This window comes from Prenolepis imparis, unplaced genomic scaffold (genome assembly GCF_030444845.1).
Source record: "Prenolepis imparis isolate NDT839.2.m4 unplaced genomic scaffold, iyPreImpa1.0 SCAF_3, whole genome shotgun sequence".
Classification (NCBI taxonomy): domain Eukaryota; kingdom Metazoa; phylum Arthropoda; class Insecta; order Hymenoptera; family Formicidae; genus Prenolepis; species Prenolepis imparis.
Genome location: NW_028141161.1, coordinates 22,003,197 through 22,024,371, shown reverse-complemented (window position 1 = coordinate 22,024,371; position 21,175 = coordinate 22,003,197). Strand labels below are relative to the sequence as shown.

At 36.5% G+C, this 21,175-nt stretch overlaps 4 protein-coding genes and 1 long non-coding RNA gene across 9 annotated transcripts; 2 read left to right on the top strand and 3 right to left on the bottom strand.

Moving 5' to 3' along the window:
* Positions 1-123: 123 nt before the first annotated feature.
* LOC145933306 (uncharacterized) lies at positions 124-7,838 on the bottom strand. The gene is made up of 7 exons (XM_083032891.1): positions 7,704-7,838; positions 5,044-5,670; positions 3,638-3,859; positions 3,500-3,566; positions 3,257-3,418; positions 3,045-3,150; positions 124-2,931 (listed from the first exon to the last, which is right to left on the bottom strand). Exons 1-7 carry the CDS (start codon positions 7,783-7,785, stop codon positions 2,836-2,838), a joined length of 1,362 nt encoding a protein of 453 aa, XP_082889017.1. The 5' UTR covers positions 7,786-7,838; the 3' UTR covers positions 124-2,835.
* Positions 7,839-8,857: 1,019 nt separating this feature from the next.
* LOC145933304 (solute carrier family 53 member 1) lies at positions 8,858-13,291 on the bottom strand. Of its 3 annotated transcripts, XM_083032885.1 has the most exons (12): positions 13,158-13,291; positions 12,677-12,830; positions 12,298-12,554; positions 11,892-12,153; positions 11,609-11,784; positions 11,395-11,496; positions 11,010-11,247; positions 10,458-10,652; positions 10,212-10,381; positions 9,951-10,084; positions 9,401-9,617; positions 8,956-9,095 (listed from the first exon to the last, which is right to left on the bottom strand). In XM_083032885.1, exons 1-11 carry the CDS (start codon positions 13,224-13,226, stop codon positions 9,443-9,445), a joined length of 1,932 nt encoding a protein of 643 aa, XP_082889011.1. In that variant the 5' UTR covers positions 13,227-13,291; the 3' UTR covers positions 8,956-9,095; positions 9,401-9,442. The 3 variants fall into 3 exon arrangements, with proteins under 3 accessions (XP_082889010.1, XP_082889011.1, XP_082889013.1); XM_083032884.1 differs by lacking the exon at positions 9,401-9,617 and having other exon boundaries at positions 8,858-9,095; XM_083032887.1 differs by lacking the exon at positions 8,956-9,095 and having other exon boundaries at positions 9,482-9,624.
* Positions 13,250-16,208, top strand: LOC145933305 (ribosome assembly protein METTL17, mitochondrial). Of its 3 annotated transcripts, XM_083032889.1 has the most exons (11): positions 13,314-13,389; positions 13,523-13,569; positions 13,650-13,777; positions 13,848-14,001; positions 14,276-14,669; positions 14,764-14,917; positions 14,992-15,135; positions 15,224-15,310; positions 15,378-15,516; positions 15,690-15,828; positions 16,055-16,208. In XM_083032889.1, the coding sequence occupies exons 3-11, from the start codon at positions 13,721-13,723 to the stop codon at positions 16,176-16,178; spliced, it is 1,392 nt and encodes a 463-aa protein (XP_082889015.1). In that variant the 5' UTR covers positions 13,314-13,389; positions 13,523-13,569; positions 13,650-13,720; the 3' UTR covers positions 16,179-16,208. The 3 variants fall into 3 exon arrangements, with proteins under 3 accessions (XP_082889014.1, XP_082889015.1, XP_082889016.1); XM_083032888.1 differs by lacking the exon at positions 13,523-13,569 and having other exon boundaries at positions 13,250-13,389; XM_083032890.1 differs by lacking the exon at positions 13,523-13,569 and having other exon boundaries at positions 13,370-13,490.
* A 466-nt stretch (positions 16,209-16,674) lies between these two features.
* On the bottom strand, positions 16,675-19,554 carry LOC145933494 (uncharacterized). The gene is made up of 4 exons (XR_014424874.1): positions 19,442-19,554; positions 19,239-19,344; positions 18,431-18,769; positions 16,675-16,823 (listed from the first exon to the last, which is right to left on the bottom strand). It is a non-coding gene; the product is annotated as an uncharacterized LOC145933494 (long non-coding RNA).
* Positions 16,981-21,165, top strand: Cyp303a1 (Probable cytochrome P450 303a1). The gene is made up of 10 exons (XM_083033225.1): positions 16,981-17,136; positions 18,332-18,433; positions 18,510-18,761; positions 18,843-19,302; positions 19,411-19,591; positions 19,698-19,806; positions 19,904-20,084; positions 20,200-20,317; positions 20,416-20,554; positions 20,726-21,165. Exons 2-10 carry the CDS (start codon positions 18,346-18,348, stop codon positions 20,908-20,910), a joined length of 1,713 nt encoding a protein of 570 aa, XP_082889351.1. The 5' UTR covers positions 16,981-17,136; positions 18,332-18,345; the 3' UTR covers positions 20,911-21,165.
* The last annotated feature ends 10 nt before the right edge of the window (positions 21,166-21,175 follow it).

The following is a 21,175-nucleotide window of genomic DNA, read 5'->3' as shown; positions in this document are numbered from 1 at the left end:
TTCGCTTATTCTCTCAATTTCGCGCGATGACATATCGATATGTGAAGGGAGATGCTTTATAAAATAAATAATTTATTTTAATAAAATAATAATACATTATATCTATATAATTCATATGTATATATATGTGTGTATATACTTCTTTTTTTTTCTCTTTACACTCTCTAAGATTTTTCTTTTTTTGATTAGAGTAAAAGTGATAAAATAATAATATACATATATAGTAAGAATATTGTATATATATAATTCGCTTTTAATCACAATTTAAGTATAGACGGATGTTGCAAGGGAGACTATAATTTTTTTTTTAATGCGATATATCCAGAATTAAATTTAATTCAATCGACAAATAATATTTCCTACTCCGGGATGTGGACACACAATATACGCACAATCATGTACTACAAATCGCTATATGCCAATAGTCTATTTGTACACAGATTGTCCTTTCATAGTATTCTCTGCTTTCTTTTACGCGTCTTATATATATATATATATATATATATATATATATATAATGTATATACTCTGTGTATAATAATTATAATATATGTCGTTAGTGTCGATAGAGAAGACTAGAAACGTAGATTCATGCTTTTAACATATCGTCACACTCATCGGCTAAGAGAGAGGTACATTAATCCGCTTAATGATATAATATATATTGTAGTGATAAAGGAAAAGAGGAAGAGCTATTTATATCGCGAGATCTCATGTATCATTTTATGCTCGTCTTGTCCAGCAACGGCGAACAGAGATGGATCTTGTATATAATAGCGATAACGCGAAATAGAGCTACACATTCGCTCCTATTCGCGCTTATTTGCATTAAATATATATATATATATATATATATATATATAGACAGATATCGACATCTGCTAAAATAAATAGTAGCTCTGCACTTTGGACTTAGAAGATTAATAGCAGTTATAGATTCTCTTTACACAGCTAACAATGACGATTATCATAAAAAAATAAAATATATTGTCCTTTTAAGCCAACAAATATTATACGTGTATGTGTGTATGTATCTACTGGTAACTGTTGAAACAACAGTTTCCTTGCGATAAGCATATTTGAGATTGTTTTGTTTGTAAAGAAACGTTGCATCTCGAAAGGTGTAAAAGTGGGAAACATACAAACTTAATTTGTATGTTTACACAGCTCATGCTCTATATTGACTTTCTTATATCACATAAAAGCAGAACAGATAACTTGGGATAACAATTACTAGAGACGAGAATAAAATTAAATGTTAATTTAAAAACATTATTCTTGTAAACAATTCGCTTCAACTCGAATAAAACTATTTGGTATCACCATTTAGAACACATTGCGAACAATTCTTGTACACGATATAATGAAGAAAAGAGCACAGACTCTCAACATATGTTACACTTTTTTTTTTTTTTTTTTTTTTTTTTCGAAAAATCGATTCGAAATATATTTTTTTTACGAGAAATATCTCAATAAAATATTATCGCGCATAAAATAGTTTGCGAGGAACTCGTTAACGTCTGTCGGCCCGTCGAATATATATATATATATACGTATATCTCTCTCTAGAATTAATAACAAAATAATGGCATAAGTAGCTTTATGCTTGTTAAAATTTCGTTGCTATTCTTTGAAAGAAGATATTACATTTCAATAGAAATCATCCGATCGCGTTCTGTCATGCATATTAAAACGAATATACTTTGCGAAATGTCATTTAGTGTGATATTAATGTTTGTATATTCTAAAAAGGATGTATACGAGAGTGTATGTACGTATGTGTTTCAAATTTCTCCGTGAGATTTATAATCAATTGTATAATTATATATAGACAATAATACTGCATAACTTTCCTGTATACATTTCGACCAAATTTGGTTCTAAACAGATTCGAATATCATTCCAAATTAATGTAGTCATTGTTTTTCTCGTTCTTTACTTTCAAAGGAGTATAGTGCAGTCTCGAAGAATAGACTTTGGTATACCGTTGCAGCACGCAGCCCGCATATTCGACGGACGTATTCTATCGAACATCCAGAATATCCATCAGGAATATCCGAGCTGCGTGAGCGGCGGATGACGGAGTCATAGAAAAATAATACGACGATCGTACGGTAACTCTGTTCCTGCTATGAAAGTACAAACTATAGTACGTCGCGACGTTAGAAAACAGTTGGGTGTTCTCGGATAGACGAGCGGCTTTGCACGTCGACTAATTCTTCCTCGGAGAATTCTCATTACCTTAACTTATCAAAGCGCTATCGACAATTTACTAATGTTTCGATGCTAGAAGAACCGATGTGTCGCGGTTTGCGCGGTTTAGAAAAAAATGATACAAACTATTTTTTTTATACAAAATTTGTTTCAAAATATAATCAGCTGAAAAAAACCTAGTATTTTTTAAGATTAAATTTTTCTTTGGAAAAATAAAACCTTTTCGTAAGATAAATTCGATCAACTGCGCGTAAAATAGCTTACTAAATCCACCCGCATAAAATCGCTCACGCATACCTTCGTCAACTTGTGTATTTACCGTTGTGTTCCAATTTCACATACCAACGTAGGTAGATACGTTAAATAAGTGTTGTTTTACTTTCGGAACGAAGGGTCGCGAACATTAGTCATTCTAGTATCGAATTCATCTCTCCTTCCCTTCCCGTAAAACACATTGCCTCCCGCACCGTGTATAAATATTAAAGTTGTGTATACACTCAAATATAATAGATAAACATTTTCCGATATGGTACATTAACAGTGAGCTAAGCACCAGGGAAGATTTCTTCGAAATTGCGCGCGCGTGTGGTTGATTTTCTCTCTTTATCTACTTTACTGAAACTATATGTGGTCCTCTTTTTTGTTGTTACTTTGCGCCGGCGTCGCCGGGGTAGGATCATCGTGGAACATCGGATTCTTCACCTCCATCTCGCCCGTCTTTAACACACGAAAGTTGCTGTTAGGACGTAATATTCGTAATCTGGGATTCTGGGAATAAATGTAGAAAATTTTGAGTCTAAAAAATTAATAGTTTAAAGCGAAAAACTCACAGAAGCAAGTCCCGGACACTCATAAACGGTGTAGTCACCCTCCTCGTTCTCCTCGTCGCTCTCCGCTTCTGAGAGGGAACCCGGGTCTCTCGTTGCAGAAGTGCGACTGCAACAAAACAACATCTCCTTTATAACATCTTTCTTTAAAAAAAACTTTAAATATTCCTCATTTTCTTTTTCTCTTTCTCTGTACATAAAAATCATGATTTTACTTTTCCATGGCAATAATTTGTTGCTTCTGATGTTGGAAATGATACATCTGGGCGGATTGGGCGAGCCTCTGGTCACCGGAAGGCGACACGTCCTTGTTCGGTCCTGTTACGCCGTAAGCAGGGTACTCTATGTCTGCTGCAGCTTTCGCACCGCGTTGCAATCTAAAGAAGAAAATGAGATAAAGTGCCGCGAAAAGAAGAGACATAAGAAACTGGCGAATTATCGTAACAGGCGAAAATTACCTGCACCACGTTAAACTGATCAATACCAGAGCGAACATCGCTGCTGCGCTGCAACCGGCAACTATGGCTGAAACGAAAAACATGTCAATCGATTTTCTTGCAATCGTCATATCACCTTCACACCCTCTCTTCGCTTACCGATAAAATAAATGTCATTATTTAAATCATGATTCATGGGCACCATCAATGGATGATATCCCGCTTTGTCCGATTTTGGCGAGTCGAGTCGTACGATCAATTCTTCCGGTGTCTTCTGGTTCAAGTTTCGCGTGTCGTCCTCGTCCTTTACAAACATTTGCTCCTTATCCTCTTCTTCCTCTTCTTCCCAAGTACTCAACGGGCCCTTCCGATTTACATCGTCTACGAGTTACATAAATTTCAGAAATTTTAATTTCATTCATGAAGATGAGTGTCTTTGAAGAAGAAGCAAAAGAGACAGTATATTTATCCGAGTGATTATAAAAAGAAACGTTTAAAATAAGAAGGGATTAAAAATAAACGGCTATAAAGATTATCGATGCTTGTGTAAATTTATGCTGACGTAACTTGATCTTTCTAGTCTTGAAAAGCAATGCTTCTCAAATTGTAAGGTCTTCTTCTTAAACTAATTGTAAGGTCAAGGAATTCGTGAGATATAAAAACTAAATGCCAATTAAATATTATTACTAATAAAAAAAAATTATAACAATCTGCATCTTTTGTAAAAGTATAATAATACATATCAAAGTCATTTCACTGGATTATATTTCCACATATAAATTCTGCGTAGGAGAACTAAATATTTACTAAACTTACTTTTCTCTATTTATATTATTAGAATTTCAAGGGATTAAGAACCAGACGCGGATGTCAGTGCGTCAGTTTCAAGGAAGAATTAATTTTTCTTGAAACTAATCAGTTATATCTTTGGTACAATATCAAGAAATTAAATAAATCTAAATTAAAGATTTTTATTTTTAATAAACTCCTCTGCCCCCCCCCCCCCTAAAAAAGCGCAGGCGAATAAAAATATCAACTTTATCCTGATATTTTTCTTGCTTACGCTTTTTTAGGGGGGACAGAGGGTAAAGTCACTGATATTTTTCTCGCCTACGCTTCTTTAAAAGGGACAGAGTTTATTAAATATAAAAATCTCGAAATTAAATATTTAATTAATTAAATTAATTTCTTGGTATCGTACCAAAGAAAATTTGTGCTTAATTAATCAGTTTCAAGGAAAATTAATTTTTCCTTGACACTAGTGTACTTTCATCTGACTCTTACTAGCTCGTTGAAACTTAAATATAATTTTCAGAGAGCCTTACTAAAGTTTTAATTATATTCGTTATATTATTATATATTTTTAAATTAATATATCAAAAACTCAACTTTGGAGCAAGAGAAGATGCGTGGGAAGATAGGAATTCCTTTCAATAAATATTACATTCTTTGCAGAATTTCGTGCGTTAAAATAGATTAAAAAGCATTGCTCTCTCTAGGACTCAAAGGCAATTATAATAAATAATTATAATAAGAGGATCGATCGGATCAATGCGAATGTTTACCCGATGAGAACGGCGCATTATTGTAGTATCTGGGATCGTTCGGCCTCATCGCAAACGGATGTTTCTCCTGGAGATTCGAGTCGTCAAACTTATATGTAAATTCCGGCCCGGTCGCCTCTGCCACCGATTTTATTCCGCCCTCGTGATGATGACCCGTATACTTGTCACGGAAAGTGTCCACGACAGGTTCCCTCCTCATCGCTCCCCCTCTATCCACATTGTAGATCCGTTCGTACTCGAAATCCTTGGAGCGACCATTATTGTCTGTCTCGTCCGGCTGCTTCTCCTCGGGATAATCCGCGATAAACTCAGGATACTTGTGACCCTGATTGTAAAAGTACTCGGAATCCCGGTCCCGGTTCTGATAATGGTTCGATTGATATAAATGGTCCAACCACGTTCTCAATTTCCGATTCAGGCTGCTTTCCTGGGTGGCCTTTATGCCGGTTCGAAACTCGACGATTCTGCGCCCCTCCAGCTGCTGCTGATCGCTGTGCTTCTTGTGCACGGGCGACGGGAACGTGGCCAGATGCGAGCGATGAAGACGCTGCTGAAAACGCTCCTGCGCCTCCAGGTAGCGGGCCAGGTGCTTCAACGCGATGTCCTCCGGCGTTTCCGGGAGCGCATCTGCGTTTATTTTCAGTTTCAAGAAATGGAAATAATCGCGTTCTCGTTTCCGTCCTGCGTTGCGCTTTCACCAATCGATATCAATTACTTTAGCGCTCTCTCGCTCTCTATTCTAATAGCTAAGTCTAATATGATGAAACTATGGGAATAAAAAATTACGCGGCTATATATATGACGTTATAAGTGAATGTCGTGAAAATGAAAATTCAAGTGCGCGCTCGAGTTTTATCTGCATTTAATCTTCAAAACGCGATATCAGTCTGTATGGCTTTACCGCTATATATATATGTATATCGTCCTTTATTTCCATTACTATTAGAGTACATAATGATTCTCTTTTGTCGAAAAATTATTTTACCTTTTCAATTGTATCGTATTTTTTCGCTTATTACATTTGTTCAAAGAGATGCTATTTCTCTCTAAATGATAAAAAAATCATATTACGTTGATATTTCGCAATTTCCCTTTAATATTCGAAGGATATACAGAAAATGAATGCTCCTCAAATGACGAAAAGAGTTTTCTACATAATGAGATAATGATCTGTGAAATTGCAATTGAGAGTGAGGATAAATTTGCTTATGTCATAATCGTAGTGGCGCATTTATTATGGGGGATGAAGAGAGGCTTCAACATTTTCGCACTTACTAGAACAATGTTTTATCAGGCAAATAAAATAGTAAAATACACAGTACACTATCGTCTATTGATTAATGTTAAATATGCATTTGATTCAATCTAATCATTTATTATTGGTCAAGGATTCAACCCCCTGCTCTCCCCCCCCCCCCCGAAAGAAAATTCTAAATACGCCACTACATTAGCTAATTGTATTAGCTTCAAATTCCATTCTACCCAATTAATATTGCAAACTAGAACATCGTGAATTAAACTAGAGTTGTATCGAGCTTGGATATACGTTATCGTCGAACTTCCTGCTATTTTCGTTAGCACGTAGAAAAAAACGGGTTTCCTGCGGTCAAGATACAACACGCATCCCGCGATAACGCCGGCTGGGAAAACTAACGCCTTGAAACTTCCTCGTGAAATTCTAAACTTTGTGAAAAAAAATATCATTACACCGACCGGTCATCAGCAAGGATTGAATCGAGCTTTAATCGTATCGCAAACAATCCCCCATCGTAATTTACTCTTGACCTTCAAGTCTTAATTATCTGATATGCTTCGAGGATGGAAAGATACTTCGAGGATGATCCTGCGGATTATCTTTTCATCATTCTCCTCAAATGACGAAAAGAGTTTTCTACATAATGAGATAATGATCTGTGAAATTGCAATTGAGAGTGAGGATAAATTTGCTTATGTCATAATCGTAGTGGCGCATTTATTATGGGGGATGAAGAGAGGCTTCAACATTTTCGTACTTACTAAAACAATGTTTTATCAGGCACATATCATAACAAGGCACTAAGTCTTTTTGTTATACATATAATAAAAATAATTAGTTTCTATACTATATGTTTTCTCTCTCCTTTTCCGAGTTATTTTTAAATTATTATTAAAAAGAATAAATAAAAAGGACGGATTCTTTATTATCGTATTAAATTTTTGCGTTTCAGATAAAACTTTTATATTTTTGATATAGTAGAAAGAGTTTCCTCATAAAAAAAACAATCAAATGTAACGATAATAATTCGTTATATCGCAGTCGCAGTTGCTTTCGCTTTCAAGTTTTCTGTTTCTCATCTTTCAATCTAAAACGAAAATATTATTTAGAGGGAAAAATACAGTTTATGTTTCACCCAACAGATTTAGAGAGATCACCCTCTAATCTAGAAATCGGCCACAAAGACCTCTTTCTCTGTAACATATTTTTTTCCTTGCAGACCGATCGAGCGTATAAATTCGCACAAAATATCTTGTCGACATGATTCCGAAATTCAACGAAATCAATCCTCGCTAATCAACGCCAAAGGCTACAAGTGGCCGTCCTTCAATAGCGTTATCGTGTCATTCTCCCTGGAGATGTTGTTTCTCTCGAGACCGCGGAGAGACCTCTCTGCCTTACTTACCCCGATAGAAGCTGAGCTCGCCGGTGGACAGACTCAGCAGGAGCGGCAGCGTCAGCCAAGTGCAGCTCCACCGAAGGAGCATCCTCTCGTGGTAGTCGTCGTCGCTGCTGCTGCGAGGCTGCTGTCCGCAACACAAGATGTACAACGATCCTATCGTCGCTCTATTCGCGTCTCCATATGCGAGGGAGCACGTCACTTCATTCAGGGCGGATGACGAGCTTGCGCGGTTCGGCGCTCGGTTTCACGTTCAATCAATAAAACCGACCACCGCCGAGACTTTTACCCTTCCACGTCCCGCCTTCGTCTGGTCTCTCGACGTCGCACGAGTTTCGTTCTTCGAAAACGCGCGATTCTCCACCGCGACCTCCTCCTGCTTCTCCTCCACCGCGCTGGCGATTAACATGAGCGCATTAAGTACCATTAAGCACTGTCCCCACTATTCCGCACACCCGCATATGCACATGTGCGGATTTGTTCCGGACGTCAGATCTTCGGTTCCGATTCATATTCCGTCTGTTGGGACGTCCATTCTTCAGAGTTCATTCGCCGGTTCAGTGTTCGGTGACGATGAGGAATGTTTTGCTCCGGCATCTATGATATCAAGATGTACGGTTCAATCGTGGATACCGATGTGCTCCGGAACTATAGGGAAAAAAAGGATAGTTGAATAATGATAGTGATAGGCGAGTCGTTTTTGAATGATTAATTTGATCTACTTTGGATGTAATGTCCGGTCTGATAACAACGTGATGACGCGCCTTTGAATGTCATTGTTCTTAAAAATGTTTCACTTTGTAACAATCATTTATTTAATCAAGGTACAGCGATCGAAGTAAAAGTACATCAGTTCTTAACGTTTGATATAATCTAACTCTTTTGATTCCTATTTGCATTATTTGATTCCCGATGACAAGAATTACATCAATTCATTACTTACTTACAGATAGTCATAATCTTTAATGACATCGATAGATTAAGGTATCTAATTAATGGTATCCCACATATGATGTTTCGATGCCTGAATCCTCCGGAATTTACAATCCGACACAATTTCCTGCTTTCGTCAGTTTAATCAGCTTTCGCAATGGACAAAATCAAAGTTATAAAGTGATACAAAAATCGATTTAGCTATGCATAGCTAAATGATCAGCGCCTCAATTGTCATCCATGAGAGATTCGCCTCTCAAGAGTAACCGAATCGGCCTGCGCTTCTCGTCAACCTTCTGCTTCCTCCTGCGATTTATCACGCCGTCAGAAGCGTCCATCATTCGCAATATTTGCGTCTGATCCGAACAGTCGACCGGTGCAACCGAGATGTCCCGCACGGCTCGGAACTTTCCGCAATTGTTCAAATGCTCGTTTTCCAAGCGGAAGAAATTCCACACGAAACGCCTGTTGAGCAAACATTCCAACATTATGTGATAACTCAATTTCCACCAACTCACTCTCTCTATATACACACACACATATATAAATATATATGTATATACATATATTTGCAATTTATCTAAGCTGAGAAAAAATCACATATATCGTGCAAACTATACAATACAAAACATCCAATGAGATTAAAAAATATTGTGCACGTCTAGCAGTATTTTATCAAATTGAAAGATAAGTCGAATTAAAATATACATATCTTGAAACAAACAAATTAAATATCTTTAAACATATACAAGATAAAAAAAACAAATTACAACGTATCAAACACTGCAATCGTGAGACTCCACTATTCGTTTTCATTGTTCTTCGTTGTTATTATCCGCGTTGTTGTCATCCATCAGACGGATCACGTTACTAATATCGTCCTCGTCGCGTCTGATGGGTCCTATGGAGATGTCCCGCACTGCCCGGAACTTGCCTACGTTGTACAGATGCTCGTTCTCCAGTCGAAAGTAATTCCACATGAACCTTCTAGCGACTTATTAGTATAAGGCACATTGATAAGCGATTAGATCGGCCGGTCTATCGTCGATTAAGTCGTGACTTTCTCGACGATTAATTCGTTACTATATACAGAGCGACATTAGAATAAAGTCGCTTTGAGATAATTTCGAGTGCAAATAATTATGTATCGCATGCACATCTCGGGCTTGAACATTAATTATCAAGAATAACGAGATAACGATAAAAATTAACGACTTGCATTCATTGAGCTACTTCGACACAAATATCTCTCATAAAATTGTGACAAATAATCGCACATTCCATCGTGCATTCGCGATTGAATTTAAAGCATACACTTACCTGAAGACTTCTAACGGAGCGATTATGGAAATCATAAGGTCCGCGTGGACGTAACCCATCTCTGTCAGGGACAAGGAGAATGCCCATCCAAATCGCAAGATAAAATCTTCGATCATCGCAAAATAATAATAATACTGCAAAACAGAATAAAACCGCGATAAATTAATCGTTAAATCAATCAATTAATGTTACTTGTTACTAACATTATTAATATTATTTATATGTAACCGAGTTTTTTTTTAACCATGGATGAAAACGTACCGGTGACGAATAAACTATCTCCTCTCTGAGGAATTTGTTCTCCCCAGGACTGCTATCGAAGAGACCCCAATCTAATTTCACATCCCATGTATACGTGAAGCAAGAGCTTACTACGCTGACTGTGAGCCACAGGTAGAAGTAGGGATTTTCAGTAGACAACGCGTAGTATTCTGTAAAAACAAAATCGACTTTGACAAATAAACAATTTTCTGAACATCTTTATGTTAGAAAAAACAAAGGACATACTTTTGTTTGTCAAGTGCAAATAGGAGAAAATGACCACGAAGAAACTGGTTGCATACTTGACCGCATTCAGCAGATGCGGAAAGGCCTCCTTCGTATCTCGATAGCGCCTTAGACACTGCGCAAATCGAAACCAAGCCGGTAGACACGCCACAAACGGTCTCATTGATAATTCGCGCATTATACAAGTTTCTGTATCTATAAAAAAAAAAAAGAAAAATAGATGTGTGTTACAAAACTGTAGAAAGAAATAATTATAAGCAAGATTTTATTAAAACATGTGGCAAATAAAATAAATACTAGTGTGTTTATTAAAAACAATTATTTAAATAGAATAATATTATATATAATTATTATAATAATAATTGAAATATTTCGCAAATATCGATTGAAAATATAAATAATAAATCTAATATAATATAATAAAATATAATAAAAAGAGAGCAGGAAGGTAAAATGTTACGATATACATTTGTAATATAAATAATAATATTCGTCCCCTCGTATATAAATAATATATCAATATATATAAATAATGATACAAATTATACTAACCCGTGACATCGGTCCAAGAAGAGTTCTGGATATAAAAGCAAACGAAATACTGAAAGTCCAGGAAGGCTGTGTGAAGGGAATTGAGCTGATCGGCAAGCCAAAAGTCTGCAAAGCCCACGTAAAAGAAGGGCGCGCAAAAGATGCGACCCATAACGCGTAACGTCCAAAATCTGGCCTCGTGTCGCAACGTTCTGGTAGGATTGAACAGAAAAAGTGCCAACAGTGCGTAGAACAGCACCTATAAAAAGCTGAAATCAATTCCTTGAGATAAAGAATTTCTTGCGCTATAAAATCGATCGATTATTCGCGTCGCGCTTTAAAATAGACTTGTTAAAAACATAGTAGCGCTTAGAAATTAATAAAAACAGAAATGGTATAATCTTACTGGTTGAACAAACGGCGGTACACCTAACGTGTCGCTGTATAGAAAACCCAATATAGATACGGACCAGACCAGGCCAAGTATTGTTGCCAGTTCAATGATATGCTGAAAGCATATGCTATCATGAATTCCGATTCCAACTAATGATTCCAACAACCTATTTTTTAATTTAAAATGTTAAAGAAATGAAGAATATTAATTTAATCTGTCACAAGACCTGCTCTGATAAATGATTGCGTGGATCGAGCTCGAATATCAGCACATGATTCACGCCAGAAGACCTCCAGCCATAAACGTTGACTCCCATGAGAAAGAGGAATTCTACCATAAGAAGTGGTCCACGATAAATCCGACACAATACCTTCCAATTGTCCTTTTTTTTATATCGCATAGCTGAAACACGACATAATACGTTATGCAATTTAAATTTTAAAAAAGTAAGAAAAATATAATGCTCTGTATATCGAAGATAAAGAGGAAATAAAGTGTTCTGTTTTTACCAGACAACACCACAGCTGTGAAAAGTATGATAAAGGCGCCGGAGAAGAGACCGACTTTAAATGTGATCCACGGAGAGAGTTGTTCTCCGAGCGGAGGCACCCTGAGCCGCTTCATAGCTCGTTGACGATCACCGTGTTCCAGATCACGAGTGACCAGAGCCTCGGTCTCCGCGATGAGTCTATCTATATCCTTACGTGTATGGAAAACCGCCGTATCAACGTGCTCCGCACGCCATTTGGCACCGATGTCAACATTCAAAAGCTGCAAAAAATATCACATATGTCTTGTACATGTCAGTCTTTCACAGCTCGCACACAGAATTAATTCTAACAGTTCTTTTTCGATTATTTTTACTTTATTAAAATTATGTATGCACAACTCATCATTGCGACCAAACTTACATACTTTGTCATGCTTCTTCAAGATTTTTCGGAATCCAGTGAAATTGAGATTCTGGTAATTTTGAAGCAAAATGAGGAAGAGGTAGAATTCAGAAAAGGCCAATTTCAGCTCCTGCAATTTGCGTGCCGATACCGTCTTCTTATGCAAGATGTGACTGCGATAGCGCGCCTTACGACTTTGAGCATCCTCAGAAACTGACAGGATCTCGCTGAGGTCGTTATTAAGCGTGGAAAATCTGCGTGTAGCCTCTGCCAATTTTTCTGAAAATAAAGATCGATATTATTTATACATGTTTCTCACTGACTAATATCTATTAGAATATTTCATAATAAAAAGAAACCTAATTAACAAGGATGTTTAAAATGTTAATGTTAGACCTTACCAGAATAGAAAGTATTTATTTTGGCCAATTCCTTGTCGCAATAGTGGAAAAACTTTTCATCAAATTTGCTGAAGTAGCTTTCCAAAACATGCGCTTCGCTTATATCTGGCGATGGAGCCTGCTCCACTGCAGCGTACAGGAGAGCCTTCATTTCCTTATCGCACAATTACGAGACAAAGCGTTATACAAAGATATCAGAGATAATAAATGTTAAAAAAATATTTAGTTACAAATTTTGCAAATATAATATACATAATTATATTGTAATAAGATACAAAATATATATATATATTTATATACATAAGGTTAAAAATAGGGCACATATTTTTATAATTTTTTCTCATTATTTTCTCTGTTCATCATTGAAAAAGTGGCTTCTACATTATATGAAACTGTGTATATATTTATATATACATGAATATGTGATATAAAACTAAATATAAGAATATTTTCTCTAGAGAATTTTCGTGAAAAAGCGTACCTCGTAGTTGATGTATTGTTTTCTCCATTCCGGTGTGATGTGAGCGCTCAGATGCTCCGCAAATTTCATGCTTGCCGTCGAAGAAGCGTCGTCAATGGTCAATTCAGGGGCTGACGACTCGCTGCACGCGCCAACGCAATCGAATTGTTGACATTACACGCGAATAGGATTGTGACGAGTTATTTTTGGAGCTTGGATACATTCGCCGCCAACGACGACGCATGTTTGTTGTGTACGTATTTACTTAGGTTATGCATGCGCGGTTCTTTCAGAAGGAACCTGGCGCAGCTGTCAAAGAGCCCTTTTTCACGGTTTTGTCACGAAATAGTACAGGTTTGCTTTTACATACGTCGTTCTGTCGGCAGATGTTGCGGATGAGAGTTTCTTTTCTTCTCCGCAGGGTTATGACATTGTAAATAATTTGCGATCCACGTGATACAGCGATGTGCTAACGTTGCACGTGGTTATTAAAAGTATCTTCATCTTCCACAGGAATTCGAGTTCCTCGATGAGGAATATGCGAACTGTCGCTCGTTGATATCGTGGAAATTTTTATTGCAAGTATGGTGAAGCTAATTGTATCAAGGATGCGATACACAAGAATTGTGTCCTCACGCTGCGTAAGTATAATGTGTCATTGATTGATTAATGTTGTCTTTGTAGACATGATTGAATGAGATTTATATTCAGTTTTCAGCAAAGTCGAAAGCTCTACTTGACGACACAACGTCCACTTTATTCTCTAACAATGAGATTAAATATAGGCGTCATCCAGGTGTCATTACGCCTAGAACACCAGTGTTCCCTGAATGGGCTTCAAACAAAATAAGAACAGTTTTAAAAGGTATTTTGATTGAATATAGTTTTTACTAGAGACCCTATAAATAAGAGTCGTGCCATAAGGCAATCTGGGCAAAATTCTGCGAGAGAAAGATATATATTCAACTCTACTGAATATATATCTTTCTCTCTCGCAGAATTTTGCCCAGATTGCCTTATGGCACGACTCTTATTATAGGGTCTCTAGTTTTTATTGTGCACTGGAATACTTGTGAAATATATTTACAAAATATTTAAATATACCATTTTATATATATTAATCATAAGAATATTTGTAGAGAAATCTATAAACTTGAAGAACATTAATGAAAGTGCAAGGCAATTGGTCCAGCATTTGCATCAACGCTATCCACCGTTAGAACAGTCTGAGTTATCAGCAAAATTACTTAAAGTAGAAGAACGTTTGAATGCAAATAATCATGATGAGAAAATTTCTATAGAGGATGTAGATTTCAGTAAAAATTCGAAAGCCAGGAAGATTTTGAAGCAAAACCTTTATAACTGGCAACCAATTAACTTTGATACACTTACCTCTCTGACATACATGGTGGGCAGAAGTGTGCAGAATTATGCAGTTTCGCATAAGATCCTGAACGAGATTAAGGCACGCGACAAGGATTTCAGGCCTGAGACGTTCTTTGATTTTGGCTCTGGTATCGGAACAAACGCATGGTGAGTATAAAAGTCAGCTGTTTGAAACACCTAAAATAAAATGTAAAATTGATTAATATAATATACAGAGAAAAAAATAAAAATTGTTACACAGGGTGGCGTCTGAGTTTTGGTCTAATTCGCTGAAAGAATACTTTTGTGTCGAAACATCAGAATCCATGATTGAATTGTCAGAAAGATTAGCGGAAGCTGCCAATCCCAAAATCAAAAAAATCTTCTATCGTCAGTATTTTCCGGCGTCCATCAATGTAAGAATAATTATACAATGAAATTTTTGAAAACTAAATGTACAGTGTTTGAGGTGTCTCTGTATTATTTCTAGCCTACCTACGATATTGTGATAAGCGCGTATACTTTATTTGAGTTGCCGAATCTGCAATGTCGCCTTGAAGCGATATTAAAGCTTTGGAAGAAGACTAAAAATTACTTAATTATTGTAGAAGAAGGAAGCAGTCAGGGTTTCAAGGTGAAGAATTGCTCGATATATGATTTTATTTCCCGTTTATATTTATGTTTCACTCGTAAAATTTTCATTATCTATTCTTTTCTGAAAGGTAGTGAACGAAGCTCGAGATTTAATCCTCAAATATGTAAACTCGAAGTATAGGAAAGAGCCACAATTTGCCCACATTTTCTCACCTGTGAGTATGGATTAGATAAAGACGCAGACAACTCCGAACGCGATGCATCAGTTGTATCTTTTTTCAGTGTCCACATGATTTGTCGTGTCCGCGACTCGCCGCAGACAACACTCCATGTAGCTTCGATGTTTTGTATCATCCGTTGCAATTTCTGGGTGGCCAGGAACACAGACCGGAATTCTATTCCTACGTCGTGTTGAAAAAAAGTATGTAAAAAAAAAAAAAGAAAAGCAAAAACTAAATTATTTCAGTCATGCTATCGAATGTAAATAATTCGACAGGAATTGCAAGAGTTTCACTGAGATGTTACATAATATAAATCTTACAAATGCCAAATTGTCGATTAAGGTTTTCTTTCTCTTCTCTTCTCTTCTCTCAGGTGAACGTCCCGAGAACGACGAGGAATGGCCAAGGATCGTGCGACCAACGTTGAAACGTTCCGGGCACGTAATCTGTCGCATGTGCCTCGCTAACGGTGAGCTGAAAGAAGAAATCTTTACGGCGAATAAGTATGGAAAGTGCGTATACCGACATTAATGGGTCTATTCTGTAAAAATGCTCTATAACGCTGTATCTGTATAATCAAGTATATGTAGCACTGTAGAGCAAAAAAGAAAGAGCAAAGAGCGTAAAAAAGAAAGAACTAAAGAGCTACAGAGCAAGAATTTTCTTACATAATATACCACTAATCTCAATCAACATTCGAATTTCTACAATAATTACATGAGTTTTTTTTGTCGCCAGGCAAATTTATCGTTGCGCGAGAAGCAGTAAATGGGGCGATAGATTACCAATGCATTACGAACAACAGGAAGAGACTCCAGAAGGGAATGTCACACTTGATGAAACGTCTACCACTGTAAAATAGTAGGAGGAAATAAAGTTTTGTTAAATATAATTCGCTTTTATCTTTTCTATATGTACGAATATTATCCCCTTTGAAATATGCAAAGAATAAACAATGTACGCGCATTTTTTCCTGATTCATATAGTAGATCTGTATTTTTTTTTAATATCTAAGCTAAATTATTAATAAATCTGAAATCGTTTTATTAATTTTCATAGCTTAGCAGATCAATTTTTATCGCTTAATGAGTTTTTTAAAATTATGTATATAGTATATACATACATGTATATAAGTACTGTATGTAATTACAATAATCATAAACTAAAACGAAATTGAATTTTAAATGTGTACCTGCATATATCTCTTTTTTTATATATTTAATCATTTACAAAAATTAAAAATATTAAAATCTGATTTTACTCGCGGTTATCGCGTGCTAGATAACAGAATGATGGAGAATGCGCGTAATAGAATGTCTGCTAAAAAAGAGAAATTAACAAAATTATGCACATAAAGTTATGAAATTCAATATCAAAATCGTTCTTCCTTTCACTTTTACAAATAAAATTTCTGTCTAGTTATTAATCCTTGAAGCACTTGTCTCAACATCTCCCACACATTTCTAATAATATATCTTCTCTTTCTTTATGTCGAGGTTTCAATTACCTGAAAAATAGCATATTTTAGCATTTTATTTAAAAAAATATAGCATATATCTTTATGATTATTAAATTTTATATCACCAAGATTTTGTCTTGCGAATCAGAATAAGCTTTCTGAAATTTGCCACTTTCCTCGTTTCAGCCGGACACGAAGTTAATTAATAAAAACGAAGGACCCGCCGAAACGTTTTGCATTTTTATTGCTCATACATCGGAGAAACGTATGGGACGAAGAGGGGCATTTAAAAGCGGACCGAACGCTGGTCCACGGCCAGTTCCATTTATACAACGGACGAGAAAATTTCTCCAGGTGCAAGGTAAGATAAATTCAAGGATTCTCGAGAAAGGAAGAGTGCGAGTGACATCGGTGTCGTCGACTCCTCTGTTCCGGTAACAAGTCTTTCTCTTCGCGATGTGCTCGAACAGGGCGACGTACGTGTCCTTTCCTTTTTATTTGTCCGATTTACTTTAAATAATCGCTCATTTTCGGGGATTTAATAAAATTATTAAATTAATTTCATAAAAATAATAGTCTAAAAATTATAAGATTAAAACTAGTTATTGTATCAAATTTCGCTATTATAAGAATTTTTTGTCTGATTTAAAAATTGGATTATTTAAAATTATTGATTTAAAAAGGATGTTATTTAAAAATTTTACATTTTTTTCTCTAAAGTTTATATGCAATATATATATATATTTTAATATAATTTTTATCAAGTGTTACATAAAGTGTTACATAAAGAAAATGTAATATTTGTGCGATTTATATTTGAATTATATTTCAGTTGTTAATTTAACAACTTAATAATTTAAAACAAAAAAAATTACAATTTTTGAATATATTTTTTCGCGTAATTTTCAAATAAAATGCAAAATATTAAAACCTACGCGCATATGTATTCTTGCAATAATTATTACGTTTCGAATCGATTTACATCGTGCGCATCGCGATAATATACTCCGAGAGTGTATCCGAATTCCAAAGAAAACATGATCGAGACGGGGATGGAAATTCGAAAGCGACCACGAAGAATTATTTTGTGTGCGCCGCAATAAAATGCTGTTAAATGTACATCGATTACACAAGCAGTTATGGGATAATGCGAGTGACGGCGCATTTGTGCGAGTAACGCGCCGGAGCTCTTCCGTGTAAAACTTTCTCTCATGAGAATACCGCAAGTGTTTCACTTTCTTCCCAAGACTCGTTTATCCTATATACATTTATTAATGCATGTATGTGTACATATGTGTGTGTGTGTGTGTGTGTGTGTGTGTTCAGTGTGTATGTGCGTGTATGAAATATCCGGCCGCAAATACCGATGGCATGAACTTATAATGTCTAAGCGAGCTGAAGGAAATTGCACAGAAAACATATTCTCTTTGTGAAATTCGTATTTTTTTTACAAATTCAAAGTCTCACAAAATTTCGGATATAATTTTTTTATATATAATTTTATCTATATTTCTCGCTAATATGCTTTTGAATATTTTATATTTAATATGTTGTAGATTAAATTTGCAGGATGCTCGCCACGGCAATGTTATTGCTAGTACTGATACTACTGTTATTGTTATACCTAGGCTGCCACAAACCAAAAGGATACCCACCAGGTGAACGATTAATTCCTTTTTTAAGCAGTTTTTCTTCTCGAATCTTATGGCTAATATTCTTCATCGTCATCTTCAGGTCCAAGATGGTGGCCTATTCTGGGCTGTGCGCTAGAAGTAGCGCGCATTCGTCAGGAGACCGGATATCTCTTCAAGACATGCTCAATACTCTGCAAGAAGTACGGTCCGGTAGTCGGTCTGAAGATCGGAAAAGATCGCATCGTCGTTCTGAACGACCTAGAAAGCATGCGAGCGATGCTGACTAACGAAGACTGCGATGGCAGGCCGATCGGACCCATTTACGAGGCCAGAACTTGGGGCGCTAGGCGTGGTAATTACCTAAAAAAAAAAAAAAATAATAAGATGAAACATTTTTTGAATGTCGAAAAATAATTAAATAATAATATTTTAGGTCTCATTGTCGTGGACGAGCGGTTATGGGTAGAGCAAAGACGATTCGTTTTGCGACACCTACGGGAATTTGGCTTCGGTCGTACCAGCATGGCCACGATCATCGAAGACGAGGCACTGAAGCTGGTGGAGCATTTCAAGAAGCTACTTCGAGACGGCTATAATTACGAGATCGCTGACGTTCGAAAATCGACGAAGAACAACAATACCGGACAGATATACAAGCTGCAGAAAGACTCCAAGAACAATGTAAACAAGTCGAAGCTGAGCAACGAGTTCGATATAATCGAGAATCAGATCCCCAGTCGTAAGTCTTGGACAGTAGCGGATCTATACATGAAGGCCGAAGACTATACGGAAGTCAGAAGAGTCTCTCAATCAGTAGGAATGATCGTACCTATGCATGACGCCTTTGGTGTCACCGTATTGAACACTCTTTGGAGGATGATGGCTGGTAGAAGGTTCGTATCAATCACTCGAATTGTTCCCGTTTCTTCTGTAGTCTAGAAAAAGTAAATTTTTGAAAAACAAATTAATCTTTAATGTCGATGATTTCTGATTTTTCACAGATTTGATACTGGTGACAAGGAGCTTACGTACTTACAGCGAATCCTCACGAAACTCCTGAAAGAAATCGACATGATTGGCGCGCCTTTCAGCCACTTTCCGCCATTACGCTTTATCGCACCGGAAATGTCCGGCTATAAATCGTTTCTACAGACGCATCAAGAATTGTGGGCATTCCTGAAAGTGAGCGAGCATTTATTTATATTATCGGCATATTGTTAGATCTCGTTTTACAAACAAGCGGACTTGCGAAGGTAAATGTCGAAATTAATATAATCCTCTTTCGCAGGAGGAATTGCACAATCATAAAAATACATTCGTGTCAAGCACGCCGCGAGATTTGATGGACGTCTACCTGACTGTGCTGAATTCGAAAGATTGTAGCGATACATTCTCAGGTATTCGGAAGCAGTACAGTTTGTAATAAATAACATTATTATTATTATTATTATCTGTAAGAGTGATTTTATATAATAAGAGGAAATAAAATTTCAGAATCACAATTGTTGGCGATCTGTGTCGATCTCTTCATGGCGGGCTCCGAGACAACTTCGAAAGCGCTCGGTTTCGGATTCTTGTACTTGATACTGTTTCCGCAGGTTCAAAGGAAGGCGCACGAAGAAATAGATAGAGTTGTTGGTCGCGACAGATCTCCCACGTTGGCCGACAGACCGAAGTAATCACGATGATTGATCATTTTCGGACACTTGAAGACTCTGAATGCGCGAAAGCATTTTAATTTTGTTTTATAAAAATTCTTTTGCATTCGAGTATCAATCTTCGTTTTTCAGAATGCCATACGTCCAAGCTATCGTCCTGGAATCTTTAAGAATGTTCATGGGTCGTACTCTGAATGTTCCGCATAGAGCATTGCGAAACACTTCCATCATGGGTCACAAGATACCAAAGGTAATCGTGAAATATCAGAGACAAATCGTTAAACGAAAGATTTACCACATTTTACAGGTTTGATAAAAGTAAAAATGAATAATTATTATCTCCTTCAGGACACGATGCTCATTGTGAACTTCAATAGAGTGCTCATGGACGAGTCTTGGAACGACCCAGAGGATTTCCGGCCGGAGAGATTCCTCGACAGTAGCGGCAACGTCGTTACGCCAGAAAAATATTTTCCTTTCAGCATCGGTATATATATGTATATTTCTTTCCCAGATAGCCATAGTAATTATTATATCATTTTAACGTCAAAATGACATCATAATAATTACTGTGGCTATCTGGGTTCTTCTTCGTACTACTACAAGTTTATATAAGATTGGTATAATTAAATATAATAAAACAATTTACATTTTACAGGCAGACACCGTTGCATGGGGGAGATATTAGCTAGGAGCAACATCTTCGTCATAACGGCCACACTGCTGCAGACGTTCAGCTTCTCCGTGGTTCCTGGCGAGCCACGACCGTCCACGCAAGATTTCGTAGACGGTGTCACGGCCGGACCCAAACCGTACAGAGCATTAGTTTCCCTGAGAACGTAACTGAGGAGCATTTTAACTTCCTGGGACGACATCTATTTATCTAATTCTTGTCCGATCCAGCTTCAATTCCATTCTAATCGAAATCTTAACGATAAGATTGCTTTTTTTAAATTCCCAATCAAAAACTTCTCTTTATGTAGACTGTAACATAGAAGATAACACGACATAATATACAAAGAAAGACATCTTTTTGTCACAAAAATATATTTTTATTATTATGTATAGGAATATATATGTGTGTATATATGTATATACATGTGTATAT